This window comes from Chanodichthys erythropterus, chromosome 17 (assembly GCF_024489055.1).
Source record: "Chanodichthys erythropterus isolate Z2021 chromosome 17, ASM2448905v1, whole genome shotgun sequence".
NCBI lineage: Eukaryota > Metazoa > Chordata > Actinopteri > Cypriniformes > Xenocyprididae > Chanodichthys > Chanodichthys erythropterus.
The window spans coordinates 10,099,737-10,112,749 of record NC_090237.1 but is presented as its reverse complement, the minus strand read 5'-3'; the positions used below and the strand labels follow the sequence as shown (position 1 = coordinate 10,112,749).

Sequence of the window (13,013 nt, the reverse complement as noted above, 5' to 3'; positions counted from 1 at the left end):
GTGTGTGTGTGTGTGTGTGTGTGTTCTATCATGATCTTAATTATGAATCATGAGTTAGATATATCTTATTGTCACATTCTTACTTTATCATCACACAGTTCATTAACCACTGAGAAGAGTCACACTGCATATAAATGTTATTCTGAATCTTCAGTCTTTGCAATTTGCATTTATGACAGCCACTAGATGCTGCAGCTGCCTCACATTTGCAAACTGATATATAAATCCGATGAATACTGCAACTGTTGCAATCTGATTAGAAAATGCATATAAAAGTTAGCTTGTTCAGTTGAGTTCAAACATCTGGCAATTGCATGTGTTCAGTAACAAATAAGTGATTATAGTCTTATTGTGAATAGGGTCATTGATCTAATGAATAATTCAATGCTTCAGGAATTTTACATTCCCAGAACATTCTCAAAACAACCCCACTGGTGTTAAGGACGTTGCTTAGTAATGTTCCCAGTACGTTCAGAGACAATGTGGAGTTCTATTAAGGGTTGGGGTACGTTAATTGGCGGACCTTCAGGGAAAATTCAGTACATTCTCTGAATGTCACCATTGTTGAGGTTCATATGCTGATTCATAACAAGCGTGTTGTAAAAACAAAGTCAAAACAGCCAGACAAAATCTTGAAAAGAGAAGAATCAAGATAACAGTGACTTCGAGCTTTATTATTTTCTATAAAACACCCACGTGGAAGGTAACGTTCTCGTGACCTTGCGCAACATTCCCTAAAATTTCTCTAAAGGTGATGAAAATTCTGAACCTTTATAGAACATTCAAGACGTTCCTAAAACGTCCTCTTTTGGTAATGAAAGTGCTGCAGTTCAAGGTTCCTTATATGACTTTATAGGGTGACGTTCCATTTTGGTTATTCTATGGTCAAATAAGAGTGTAACAAAGAGGATATTTGGGACATTAACAGAAAAGAAAAGAAAAGAAAAGAAAAGAAAAGAAAAGAAAAGAAAAGGGGAAAAAAAGAGAAAAGAAACAAATCCCCATCAGGGAGATCAGCGTTTGATTAAGTTGCATGCATATGCATATGTTGTTGTAAAAACAGTGAGGTCAGTGCTTTACAGTGAGCAGGTATTAGCTGTTGTTATATGATGATATAGTCATTGTGAGCTTGCCTGGTTGCATCCAAAGCAACTGATCATATGTTTTGTCATTTATACATTTTGGTTTTGCATTACCAGCCTGTGAATCTACAGCATGAGAAGAAAGTGTTGCAGCAAACAGATATAATCATTTTTAAACCATGTGCATAAAAATTTTGAACTACTGCATCACTTAGACACACACAGACATCAAGAATCAGCATATGAATCTCAAACAATGGTGATAAAAAATAAAAAAAAAATGCTGCAATGCATGCTGGGCATCACCATAGGACAAAACTCCCTTCATGTACTGCAGTATTAATAATTATTGACACCACTGTTGAGGATTGTATGCTATGTTTCCATGTATAAGCCTGAGCGGTAACAGTTGTTCATTTTTAACACTGAAGTATTACAGTGGCATTTGTTTAATGATTTTTTTTTTCTTTTTTTTTCTTTGCAATTGCCAAATCTCAGTCAAGAAACCAAAAAGTTAGAGCCCTCTTTGTGATGTTCATTTAAAAGGTATTTTAAGCAGAAAATTCAAACAGATCTGCTCATTCAGTCTTTTGATTCTGCAATGTACAAGTGTTTGTTGTGAAACACTCTTGCAATTGCTCAAACACAAACTATTTTATAGACATAAAAGGGTCAAGAGCCCAACTAAAAGAAACCCTGACCACCATGATGGTGGCATAATTTTTTGACCAATAAAACACCAATATCTTAACCGCTGTTAATTCTCAATCTAGTTATTAATAAGTGAATCAGATCTTTATAGATTAATCGTCTTTTATCTTCAGTTGATTTCATCTAAGGCTGTGACTGAAGTCAGTTGTAGTTCTTGTGTTTCTCTTTTCTTCAGTGATTCTGCTTGTTAACAGCAGGTGTTCATCATTAATGTTCAATCATCACTTAAGTAAATGCTTAATTATCTGATTAACTTTTACTCTGCTGTAACATTTCTAGTGGGGTAACCTGTCACCTAGTAATGTTCCCAGAACGTTCAGAGATGGCTCTTTTAAGGGTCGGGGAATGTTATTTGGTAGACCTTCAAGGAACATTCAGGACATTCTGGGAATGTTTAGGAGACTATTACTATAAGACTTTCTTAGAACTTCCCAAATGTCCTCTTTGTAACAATCTTGTGCGACCATAAAATAACCAAAATAGAATGTCCCCCTAAACTCATGTCGGGAATGTTATTAAATGACCAACAGAGGACCATGTGGGAATGTTCTGTTAATGTCCCAAATATCCTCATTGTAACGTTTTTATGTGACCATAAAATAACCAAAATACATCCCCCTAAAGTCACATAAGGAACCTTGAACTGCACTTTCATTACCAAAAGAGGACGTTCTAGGAACATCCCTAATGTTCTGCAAAGGTTCGGAATTTTCTTCACCTTCACAGAACTTTTAGGGAACATTGTGCAAGGTCCTGAGAACATCGCCTTCTGTGTGGGGAGAGATTCAGACTGCTGGTAGGTCTATAAGCACTATTTAAAACTGATAACAACAACATAAAAAATTCTGTATTGCAGCATAATGCTAATGTTTTATTCATGAATACATTTTACAATTCTAAGGACATTTCTGACCCATGCAATGATTCTATTCTTCTCAAAAATCATGTCCCGTTTGCATTTCATCAAAGTCTTTTGTGAAAGCTACAGGTGCTGAATCGGAAAGATTGAATCGATCAGTTTGATAAATGTCTTTGGTTATTGCCTCAGGCAATGTACCTATACCCGAAAACTTCATTTAACTTAATGATGTCTCTTTTCTCTTGAGGAAAATACCTTCAATCTAATAAAGCTAACATCAGATGGCACACTAGAGGGCAAAAGAGATCATTTTGTGTGGAAAAGGACGTTAATTTCACCGACCTCCATTCCTTAAAGGGATGATTCACCAAATAATAATAATGTTGTTCCAAATATGACTTTCTTTCTTCTGTGGAACACAAAATTAGACATTTAATTTAAACATTTAAACATTTTGAATAATGTACTTGTCACTATTTTAAGGATTAGATGGACATGAATCTACTGAACTGATCAAAGGAAACCCAGTGTTGTCTTAACACTGCTTTGCAGTGTTGATAAACTCTTATCTTTAGGCACAAGAACTACGCTAATTTTTGTTCCTGATGTATACATGTGAAAATGGTACAAAAGAGAAACATCTGCTGCAGTTTTTTATCATATGTTCAGGCCACAGAGGATGTGGTAAATGAATGTTTCAGATGCTGATAACCACCACAGAACGTGTCAGGAAACAGCACAACGCTTCCCTGGAAGCAAAGAGCTTTTGAGTTGTAAGAGTTCCAGAGAGAGTTCATATTAGATTCTTCTTGATCTTGTAATTTCTGCCTTTCTTGTACAGTATATATATATATATATATATATATATATATATATATATTTATGTGTATAGCTTTGCAGTGTCATTGTATGCTCAGTGATGCGGTATTTGGTCATAGTTCTTATCTTCACAGGTAAGCAGAAAGTCATTATTTATAAGCATATGAAGCATTTTATTTACTTTTTAAATATAATATGCACTATTTTAGTATATGGAACCTATGGCTGTGTGATAACAAGTCCAGACCAGAAGGTTAATGATGGTACAGATGTGTATTTGTCATGTAATTTCTTCCAATGTCCTGGACATCTGGATGTCATGTCTCTCAGTGTGGAGTGGGAATTTCAGGTAGGCTTATTTTTAAAAAATACAGACCAGCACAAATATACTTAACACATTAATGCAATGAATACTTTTTTATTTATAACTTTTTTATGTTTTAGTACTTATTCTGTTTTCTTTTAAACACAGAATATCTCTCAGACAGAAATAATCCTGTACTACATCAGCAATAAAACTGTATCAACATTTCCTGGTGTAATGTTTCGCGGAGATGTCAAAATGGGGAGTTTTGATATACACCTCCCATCCGTGACCCGTGAGAACAATGGAACTTACTTGTGTAGATTGCGTCTCAGTGGCAGGTTCTTCAAGAATTATACACACCTTATTGTCCAATCAGGTAACAGACCTTTGTTTGTTTTTCAAAATTGAATGATTGTTCACTCATTGTGGAGCAATTACGTTCATGTAACAGAAAAAAAAAATTAAACAGGTCAAAGCGAACATAGAGTTTCTTATTTCTCTAATATGCTGTGTATGAACATACTGTTAAAAAGGTTGGAGTGAGTATGATTTAAAAAAAAAAATATATATATAATATATATATATATATATTCAGCAAGGACACATTAAATTGATCAAAAGTGGCAGTTAAGAAATGCATAAAGTTATAAAATAATTCTATTTTAATTTAAATAAATGCTGTTCTTTTGAACTTTCTATTCATCAAAGAATCCTGACTTAAATTCAACATAATTTCCACAAAAATATTAAACAGCACAACTGTTTTTTTTTTTTTTTTTGGAATAATGACTGCTGAATATGTAGCTTTGCCATCACAGGAATAAATTATATTTTAAAATATATTCAAATACAAATAGTTATTTTAAATTGTAATAATATTAAATGGTTTTTATTGCACTCAAATAAATGCCTTTCTTTTTCAAAAACATAAAAAAAATCTTACCAACCGCATACTTGTGTTCAATAGATGCCAGACCAAATGCAGCAAATTTAAAATGTAACGTTTTTTATAAGTTTTAAATCTTTGTGATCTGCGATACAGCATATGGTTGTAAACACCTGTCATAATTTACATATTTAAAGGATTCTTTAAGTGGATTAGTTTGTATAAAAGCTCCGAACTCAGTTATTCTCCTCTTTATTTTCTTCAGCACAGAGCAGGAGAAACAGTCCAGGTGTGATTCATCCACAGGCTCATCCTCTCTGGTGGCTGGCCCTGGTGTCAGCGGCTGGGTTTGTGTTACTAATTGGTAGTGTGTTTTTTGGAAGGAGGGCTTGCAGATCAATCCAGAAAGGTGACGATTCAAAGTAAGTCATTGTCAGTCCACACAGAGATATAGCAGCTTTTTCTGCTTGACTTCATGTTGTGCTTTATATTCTATAGGCAAAATATGGAAGAGGTTAATACCAGAACTGCTTCTGAAGACATGGGAATCACATACAAGGTAACACACTATCTTTGTAACTTCTGTGTTTCTAATCTCATTTCCTCTCTTTGCTTTCTGCATTCAGTAAAGTAAATTAATAAATAAAATTTTCATAGATTCCATGCTTTGTGTATTCTGTTTAAATCAACACAACAGTGGTTGAGGTTGAATCTTTCTTGGGTTATTGCATGGGTTTTGAAGATGATTTTAAAGGTGCCCTAGAATTAAAAATTTAATTTACCTTGGCATAGTTAAATAACAAGAGTTCAGTACATACAGTGAGTCTCAAACTCCATTGTTTCCTCCTTCTTATATAAATCTCATTTGTTTAAAAGACCTCCGAAGAACAGGCGAATCTCAACATAACTCATTAATATGTACGCCCCCAATATTTGCATATGCCAGCCCATGTTCAAGGCATTAGACAAGGGCAGCCAGTATTAACGTCTGGATCTGTGCAAGGTCCGTGGGCATGGAGCACGAGAATTAACGGGGCAGTAGCCCTGAATCAGCTCATTTATAATGATGCCCCAAAATAGGCAGTTAAAAAAATGAATTAAAAAAAAATCTATGGGGTATTTGAGCTGAAACTTCACAGATACATTCAGGGGACACCTTAGACTTATATTACATCTTTTTTTTTTAAGTTCTAGGGCATCTTTAAACACTTGCAGTCTGTATAATGCATAAACACAACTTCATTCTTTATAAATCTCTCCAACAGTGTAGCATTGGCCGTTAGCCACAGAGCATAGCCTCAAACTCATTCAGAATCAAATGTAAACATCAAATAAATACAATACTCACATAATCCGATGTATGCAAGCAGCATGAATGACGAACACTTTGTAAAGATCCATTTTGAGTGTTATATTAGCTGTGTGAACTTTGTTTATGCAATGATAGAGTCGAGAGCTCGGGAGGGGGCGGAGAGTGCGAGCAATTAAAGGGGCCGCAGCCCTGAATCGGCACATTTCTAATTATGCCCCAAAATAGGCAGTTAAAAAAATTAATTTAAAAAAAATCTATGGGGTATTTTGAGCTGAAACTTCAGACACATTCAGGGGACACCTTAGACTTATATTACATCTTGTAAAAAAATGTTTGATGGCACCTTTAAACCACTGTCTCTTTAAAGAGGACGTAACATGAAAATCTGACTTCTTCCGTATTTGAGTGCTATAATCGTGTCTCCGGTGCATCTACCAACCCAGATTAACATGACGGCACATGCTAGTCGATGAGTTGAATCAACTCCACAGCAGCTACATAAATTTATCCACTAACCATTCAGAAACGTCCAGTTGCATTCTAAAAGTTGTAACTTCTTCCCGAGTCTCTCCATCAGTGTCCGACTCTGAACAAGGCTGTAACCTTGTAAGGCTGAACACCGTTACTGACAATCGTCATTTTGGCTGCGTGAGATTCTCCAGTTTTGTTATTGTCTAGCTACCGAAGCGTGAGCTGTTAAAGCGCCGCCCTCTTCTGGAAAGGTTGGGAGCAGCAGCTCATTTGCATTTAAAGGGACACTCACAAAAATGCAATGTTTTTGTTCTACCCAAATGGGGGCAAATTTGACAAGCTATAATAAATTATCTGTGGGGTATTTTTAGGGGAAACTTCACAGACACATTCTGGGGACATCAGAGACTAGTATTACATCTTGTGAAAAGGGGCATAATAGGTCCCCTTTAAATGGATAGTTCACTCTAAAATGAAAGTTATATAATAAATTACTCAGCCTGGTGTTGCTCTAATGCCATATGCCCTTCTTTCTTTTATGGACCACAAAAGGAGATTTTTTTTAATTGCTCTCGTCCATGTAATGGCAGTGAATAAGGGCCCAGCATCAAGCTTTTTAAAAAGATGGAAAAGTATCAAGATTAACAAAACTACGACACAAAATACAATCTATGTACCTTCTTCTTTGAGGTGAATATATCCATTGTGTTCTTCATAAGAATCTATCATGTTCACATTTGTCAACTCTCATTCTGACTGTCATCAGACAAACCGAGTTCCAGTCTGGAGATATTTAACTCAGTGAAGAAAGTACACAGATACTTTTTTTTGGATCTCTAGGTGTTGTGTTTCATGTCATGCTTTTGTTAATATTGATTTCACACTTGTGTGCTTTTTCTGGGTGAGACGGTGTAAATTGCAGTGCTAGCAGAGTTGGAATATACAACACATGTTACATGGGAACATTCTGAGATACTTTTGCATCTTTTTAAAAAAAATGTAATGCTGGTCACTATTCACTGCTATTATAAGGACGAGTGCGAGCGAGGGACTTTTTTTTTTCTTTTCTTTTTTTTCTCCTTTTGTGGTCCATAATAGGCAGTTAAAAAAAATAATTTCAAAAAATCTATGGGGTATTTTGAGCAAGTGCATCTACCAACCCAGATTATCCGAGACGGTATAAACTGCAGCGCTAGCAGAGTTGGAATATACAACACATGTTGCATGGGATCATTCTGAGATACTTTTGCATCTTTTAAAAAAAGCTTAATGCTGGTCACTATTCACTGCCATTATATGGACGAGTGCGAGCGGGGGACTTTTTTTTTCTCCTTTTGTGGTCCATAAAAGTAAGAAGCACATTAGACATTAGAACATCACCGGGGTGAGTAAATGGCTTTATTTTAATTTTAGGGTGAACTATCCTTTTAAGGTAAGTCAGTTAATTTGGTGGCCATCTTTGAAACATCTCTGTCATGCAAGTGCAGCTCCTATTTCTTTGAACAGGGAAACACCAACCTCCAAAGCTGTTTAACCAAGCTTATGATTAAATTTCATATTTAAAATCACCAATGAAATCTGATAACAACTGTCTTATAAATGTTGTTTCTTATGCTCAAATAGCATTAAAGGGTTAGTTTACCCAAAAAATGAAAATTATGTAATTTATTACTCACCCTCATTTTGTTCTACACTGGTAAGACCTTTGTTCATCTTCGAACACAAATTAAGATATTTTTGATGAAATCTGATTGCTCAATGTGACCTCTATTGCCAGCAAGATAATTAATACTTTCAGATGCCAAGAAAGCTACTAAAGATATATTTAAAACATTTCATGTGACTACAGTGGTTCAACCTTAATGTTATGAAGCGACGAGGATACTTTTTGTGCACCAAAAAAACAAAATAACAACTTTTCAACAAGATCTAGCGATTTCAAAACACTGCTTCATGAAGTGTTACGAATCTTTTGTTTCGAATCAGTGGTTCAGATTGCCAAAGTCACGTGATTTCAGTAAACGAGGCTTCATTACGTCATACACTCAAAAAAAATGAATTGTTGGATTTACTTAAAAAATAAGTGTCAAGTGGTTCCACGCAACAATATTGAGTAATTTGTACAAAAAACTATTTAGTTGAATGAACAAAAGGAATTCAAGTAAAGCTGACAAAATTTCTTTGAGTAAATACAAATCATTTGAATGTCACTGTTACATAACATTATTAAGTAAACTGCACATATAAATATTATGTTTATTACAAAAGGTGAACACAATTTTTATTTTTTTTTTTGAATAATCATTTAAATAAAAAGAATACAACATATCAGAATGCAACCCCCTCACCCCAATATGCACTCCAAAAATAACTAGTTGAACAAACTCAATTGAATTGAGAGCAGGAATTTCATCCTATAAACATGCATATATGAGTGCGCACAGCCTAAACACAGGCGACACTCTTCTGCAAAATGGTAACCACAAAATTCAAAAACATTACAGAAACTACTCTAAATGTCCAACATAACTGAACATTAAACACTAACATAAAAAACATATTTCCCTTTACTGAAAAACACATAAAATAACACTTTAATCCCTAAATTTACTCTCCTAATGCAGTCCCTTGCAAAGCATGCTGGGAACTATGGATCCACTGCACAGTTAGTTATGTCAACAATGTGTGCATTTCACACAGCAATGTTAAGCTGACTGAACAAACACTTACTAAGTAAAGCTGACAATACTCAATTTTAGTAGAAACAACGCAGTTAAATTATGTTCATGTAGTTACATGAGTTTTTCAAGTAATGTGAACAAGGGTGGTTTGAGTGAAACTAACAACAGTGAAAGTTCATTTTTTGGAGTGTTTTAGAAATTTCAATAGTTCACGTGACTTTGGCATTTTGATATGTGATCCGAACCACTGATTCGAAACAAAAGATTCGTAAAGCTTCAAAGCTTTATGAAGCAGTGTTTTGAAATTCCCCATCACTAGATATTGTTGAAAATTCGTTATTTAGTCTTTTTGGTGCACAAAAAGTATTCTTGTTGCTTTATAACATTAAGGTTGAACCATTCTAGTCACATAAACTTTTTTAAATATATTTTCAGTACCTTTCTGGGCATTGAAAATGTTAATTGTCTTGCTGGCAATGGAGGCCTCACTGAGATTTTTTATCAAAAATATCTTAATTTGTATTCTGAAGATAAACAAAGGTCTTACAGGTGTAGAATGATATGAGGGTGAGTAACTAATGACATAATTTTCATTTTTGGGTGAACTAACCCTTTAAGAAAAGCTTATATTTCAAGCTAGATCTGCCAGTGTGCATGTGCAGTCCTTAGCTTGAGTCTCAGAACACTGTGTCTGCATTCGAAATCGCATACTTCCCTACTATAGAGTAGGCGAAAAACAGTATGTGACAAAAGAAATATGTCAGAATTCACAGTAGGCAAAAAGCACCCGGATGACTTACTACTTCTGGCAAGATTCTGAAGTGTGCAACGCAACTGATGCTGGAAGGTTGTGTGATAAATGGTACGTCCGAAATACATTCACACTACACGGATGCAGCATGACTGCCGGAGCTTCTAACGGCAGCTGCAGTGACGCGATGACTTATTCCGCCATATTGCACATTACACTTTCTCCAGTTCATAAGTAAAATGAATGCACCGTCTTTGTATATCTAAAATCTTTGTTTAAGCTGGTTTTGTGTCTCAGGTGGGATTCAGCTCTATGCCTGTTCTGGCAGATGTGAGCAGTCCTCCCAACAGTCCAGACAACATCTATATTACCATGGTAAGCAAGAAATGAAATCAAGATATTAAATAAATGAAATCATATGTGAATATATGAGTTATAAAAATGTCTTGTTATACTGTTTATACATTATTACATTATTATTATACTGTAAACACTAAGATATTTTTGCCTATTTTACATGTGGTAGATAATTTATGTCTCGTTAACAAATCTTGTCAAACATGAAAAATCTAATTATGACTGTTAAGTTAGAGTGTATATGTAAGTATATATTTTAAAAAAAACAAAACAAAAAAAAACTATACTTTAATAGTATTAATGAAATAAAAGGCCACTTAAATTTACTTAAACTTTCATGAGTTTAACACACATACGCTTTTAAAAAAGTGCATTTTGTAATGTTAAATTAAGTTTTATTTAAAAGTACATTTTAAATCAATATGTTTTAATAACTATTTTGCCGTGCTATAAAGTACACTTATTTTAAAGGGTTAGTTCACCCAAAAATGAAAATTACGTCATTAATGACTCACCCTCATGTCGTTCCAAACCCGTAAGACCTTCGTTAATCTTCGGAACACAGTTTGAGATATTTTAGATTTAGTCCGAGAGCTTTCTGTCCCTCCATTGAAAATGTATGTACGGTATACTGTCCATGTCCAGAAAGGTAATAAAAACATCACCAAATTAGTCCATGTGACATCAGAGGGTCAGTTAGAACATTGTTGAAGCATTGAAAATACATTTTGGTCCAAAAATAACAAAAACTACGACTTTATTCAGCATTGTTTTCTCTTCCGGGTCTGTTGTATATCCGCTTTCACTCCACAGTGATGCTGCTTCTTCTTTCCTCTTTAACAGCGGTTGGCATCCAGCTTATTGGTGCATTACTGCCCCCTTCTGCTCTGGACAGTGACGCTGATGACGTGTTATGTAGTGTGCCAGAGCTTCGTTTACAGTCTGAGGGAGACGCACGCTGTATTCAAGCTATACTACGTTGTTTGTATTTTGGTATTGCCATATTTTTTAAAATGCTGCGTAAGTGTGCATGTCGCGGATGTCCTAATCGCGTCACTGTCTGGAGCAGAAGGGGGTGGTAATGCAGCAATAAGCTGGATGCCAACCGCCGTAAAACAGGAAAGAAGAAGAAGAAGCAACGTCACTGTGGAGTGAAAGCGGATATACAACAGACCCGAAAGAGAAGACAATGCTGAATAAAGCCGTAGTTTTTGTTATTTTTGGACGAATTTCTGAAGAGACACAATCGCTTAATGACTTTATATGATGAATTTGGCTTTTATTCACATTTAATCATTCATCAACTCACACATCAGTTGTGGTAAACGGAAGCTCAAGCATGTTTGCTTGACATGCGAGAACCAATGAGGTTCATTCTCGTGTGTTACGCAGCACGTTTGAGCTTCCGCACGAGGTTTGTTCTCGAGCATCAAGCAGGTTCGGTTGAGCTTCTGTTTATGTTCACTGATTTTTATATATGAATAAAAGCCTAATTAAATTAGTTCATTATATAAAGTGATCAAGTCTCTTCACGAAATATGAACTAAACCACTCAATTCATATGGATTAGTTTTACGATTTCTTTATGAACTTTTTGAAGTGTCAGTTGTGTAGCTGTCTAAGGAGGGACAGGAAGCTCTCAAATTTCATCAAAAAGATCTTCATTTGTTTTCTGAAGATGAATGAAAGACTTACAGGTTTGAAACTACATGAGGATGAGTAATTAAAGAATGAATTTTCATTTTTAGGTAAACCATCTCTTTAAATGCTTGTCAGTACATTCTACACTTTAACCAATGACAATGGAATTATGAAATTACATAAGTCCTAAAACTCTCTTTAAAATATGTATTAAAATATTAATGCACAATCAAATAAAACATTTTAATAGAATGTAATGTTGACACTAATTATACACATATTAATGAATTGCTTAATGATATATTCATTACTGTAAATGAAATAATGTGTAAATGTAAATGCATACATCCCTTCATATGTAATCTGGATATTACAAACAATTTACTACAGAGAGAATGTATTCACCGGATGTAATATGGTTTTTGTTTGTGTGTATTCTCAATTGCTGGAAGCAGCACAGTTTCCCATTCACACCAGACGCTCCTGTCACAGCGGGACACAACAGACGTCTTCCCTCTGATTGGCAGCCAGAGAATGAAGAACCTGTATATGCCCAATGCCACTAAGATACATGAAGTGAGATCATGCCACTTGGTGCAAAACGCATAAAAGATTAGTCACAAACAGAATAATTAATTTTAATTCATCTGTATCATCACATAGTAAAATGTGCTTGAGGCGTTAGTCGCCGTCATTCTATTTTAGGTAAAGGTACACTATGTTGCGTTTAAAAAAAAAATGCATGCATTGTTTGTGAGAACATTGTTTTAGTTGTGCTTTGGCTCTGCATCTAAAATATAAACTCTTAGATATAATAGGCTTACCATAGTGAATCGGGGTATTGGAAGAAGGATTTGTGATGTATTGACTTGTTAAATTTGAACCAAAAAATTGGCTATACAGTGTACCTTTAAAATATGCATGTCAACAATTGGTTTATTTTGTAATACTGCCCAGCTGACTGTACATTATCCCTCATAATAAATCTGTATTCATCTGTCTGAAATATGCATGCGATTCATTCAATGCCATTTTCATTATTTAGCTTTCCTTTTGTCCTCATGCACCTCTTCCATCATCTGCAGGTGTCAACAGTGTGCAATATAGTTGCACTTGAGCTTCAGCCACTTGACTTT

General features: G+C 34.9%; 1 protein-coding gene across 3 annotated transcripts; it reads left to right on the top strand.

Moving 5' to 3' along the window:
* The first annotated feature begins 3,431 nt into the window (after positions 1–3,431).
* LOC137004836 (uncharacterized) lies at positions 3,432–12,866 on the top strand. Of its 3 annotated transcripts, none has more exons than XM_067365490.1 (7): positions 3,432–3,605; positions 3,741–3,820; positions 3,944–4,154; positions 4,930–5,086; positions 5,163–5,223; positions 10,177–10,254; positions 12,333–12,866. In XM_067365490.1, exons 1-7 carry the CDS (start codon positions 3,572–3,574, stop codon positions 12,441–12,443), a joined length of 732 nt encoding a protein of 243 aa, XP_067221591.1. In that variant the 5' UTR covers positions 3,432–3,571; the 3' UTR covers positions 12,444–12,866. The 3 variants fall into 3 exon arrangements, with proteins under 3 accessions (XP_067221591.1, XP_067221590.1, XP_067221592.1); XM_067365489.1 differs by having other exon boundaries at positions 3,681–3,820; XM_067365491.1 differs by having other exon boundaries at positions 3,462–3,605; positions 3,802–3,820.
* The last annotated feature ends 147 nt before the right edge of the window (positions 12,867–13,013 follow it).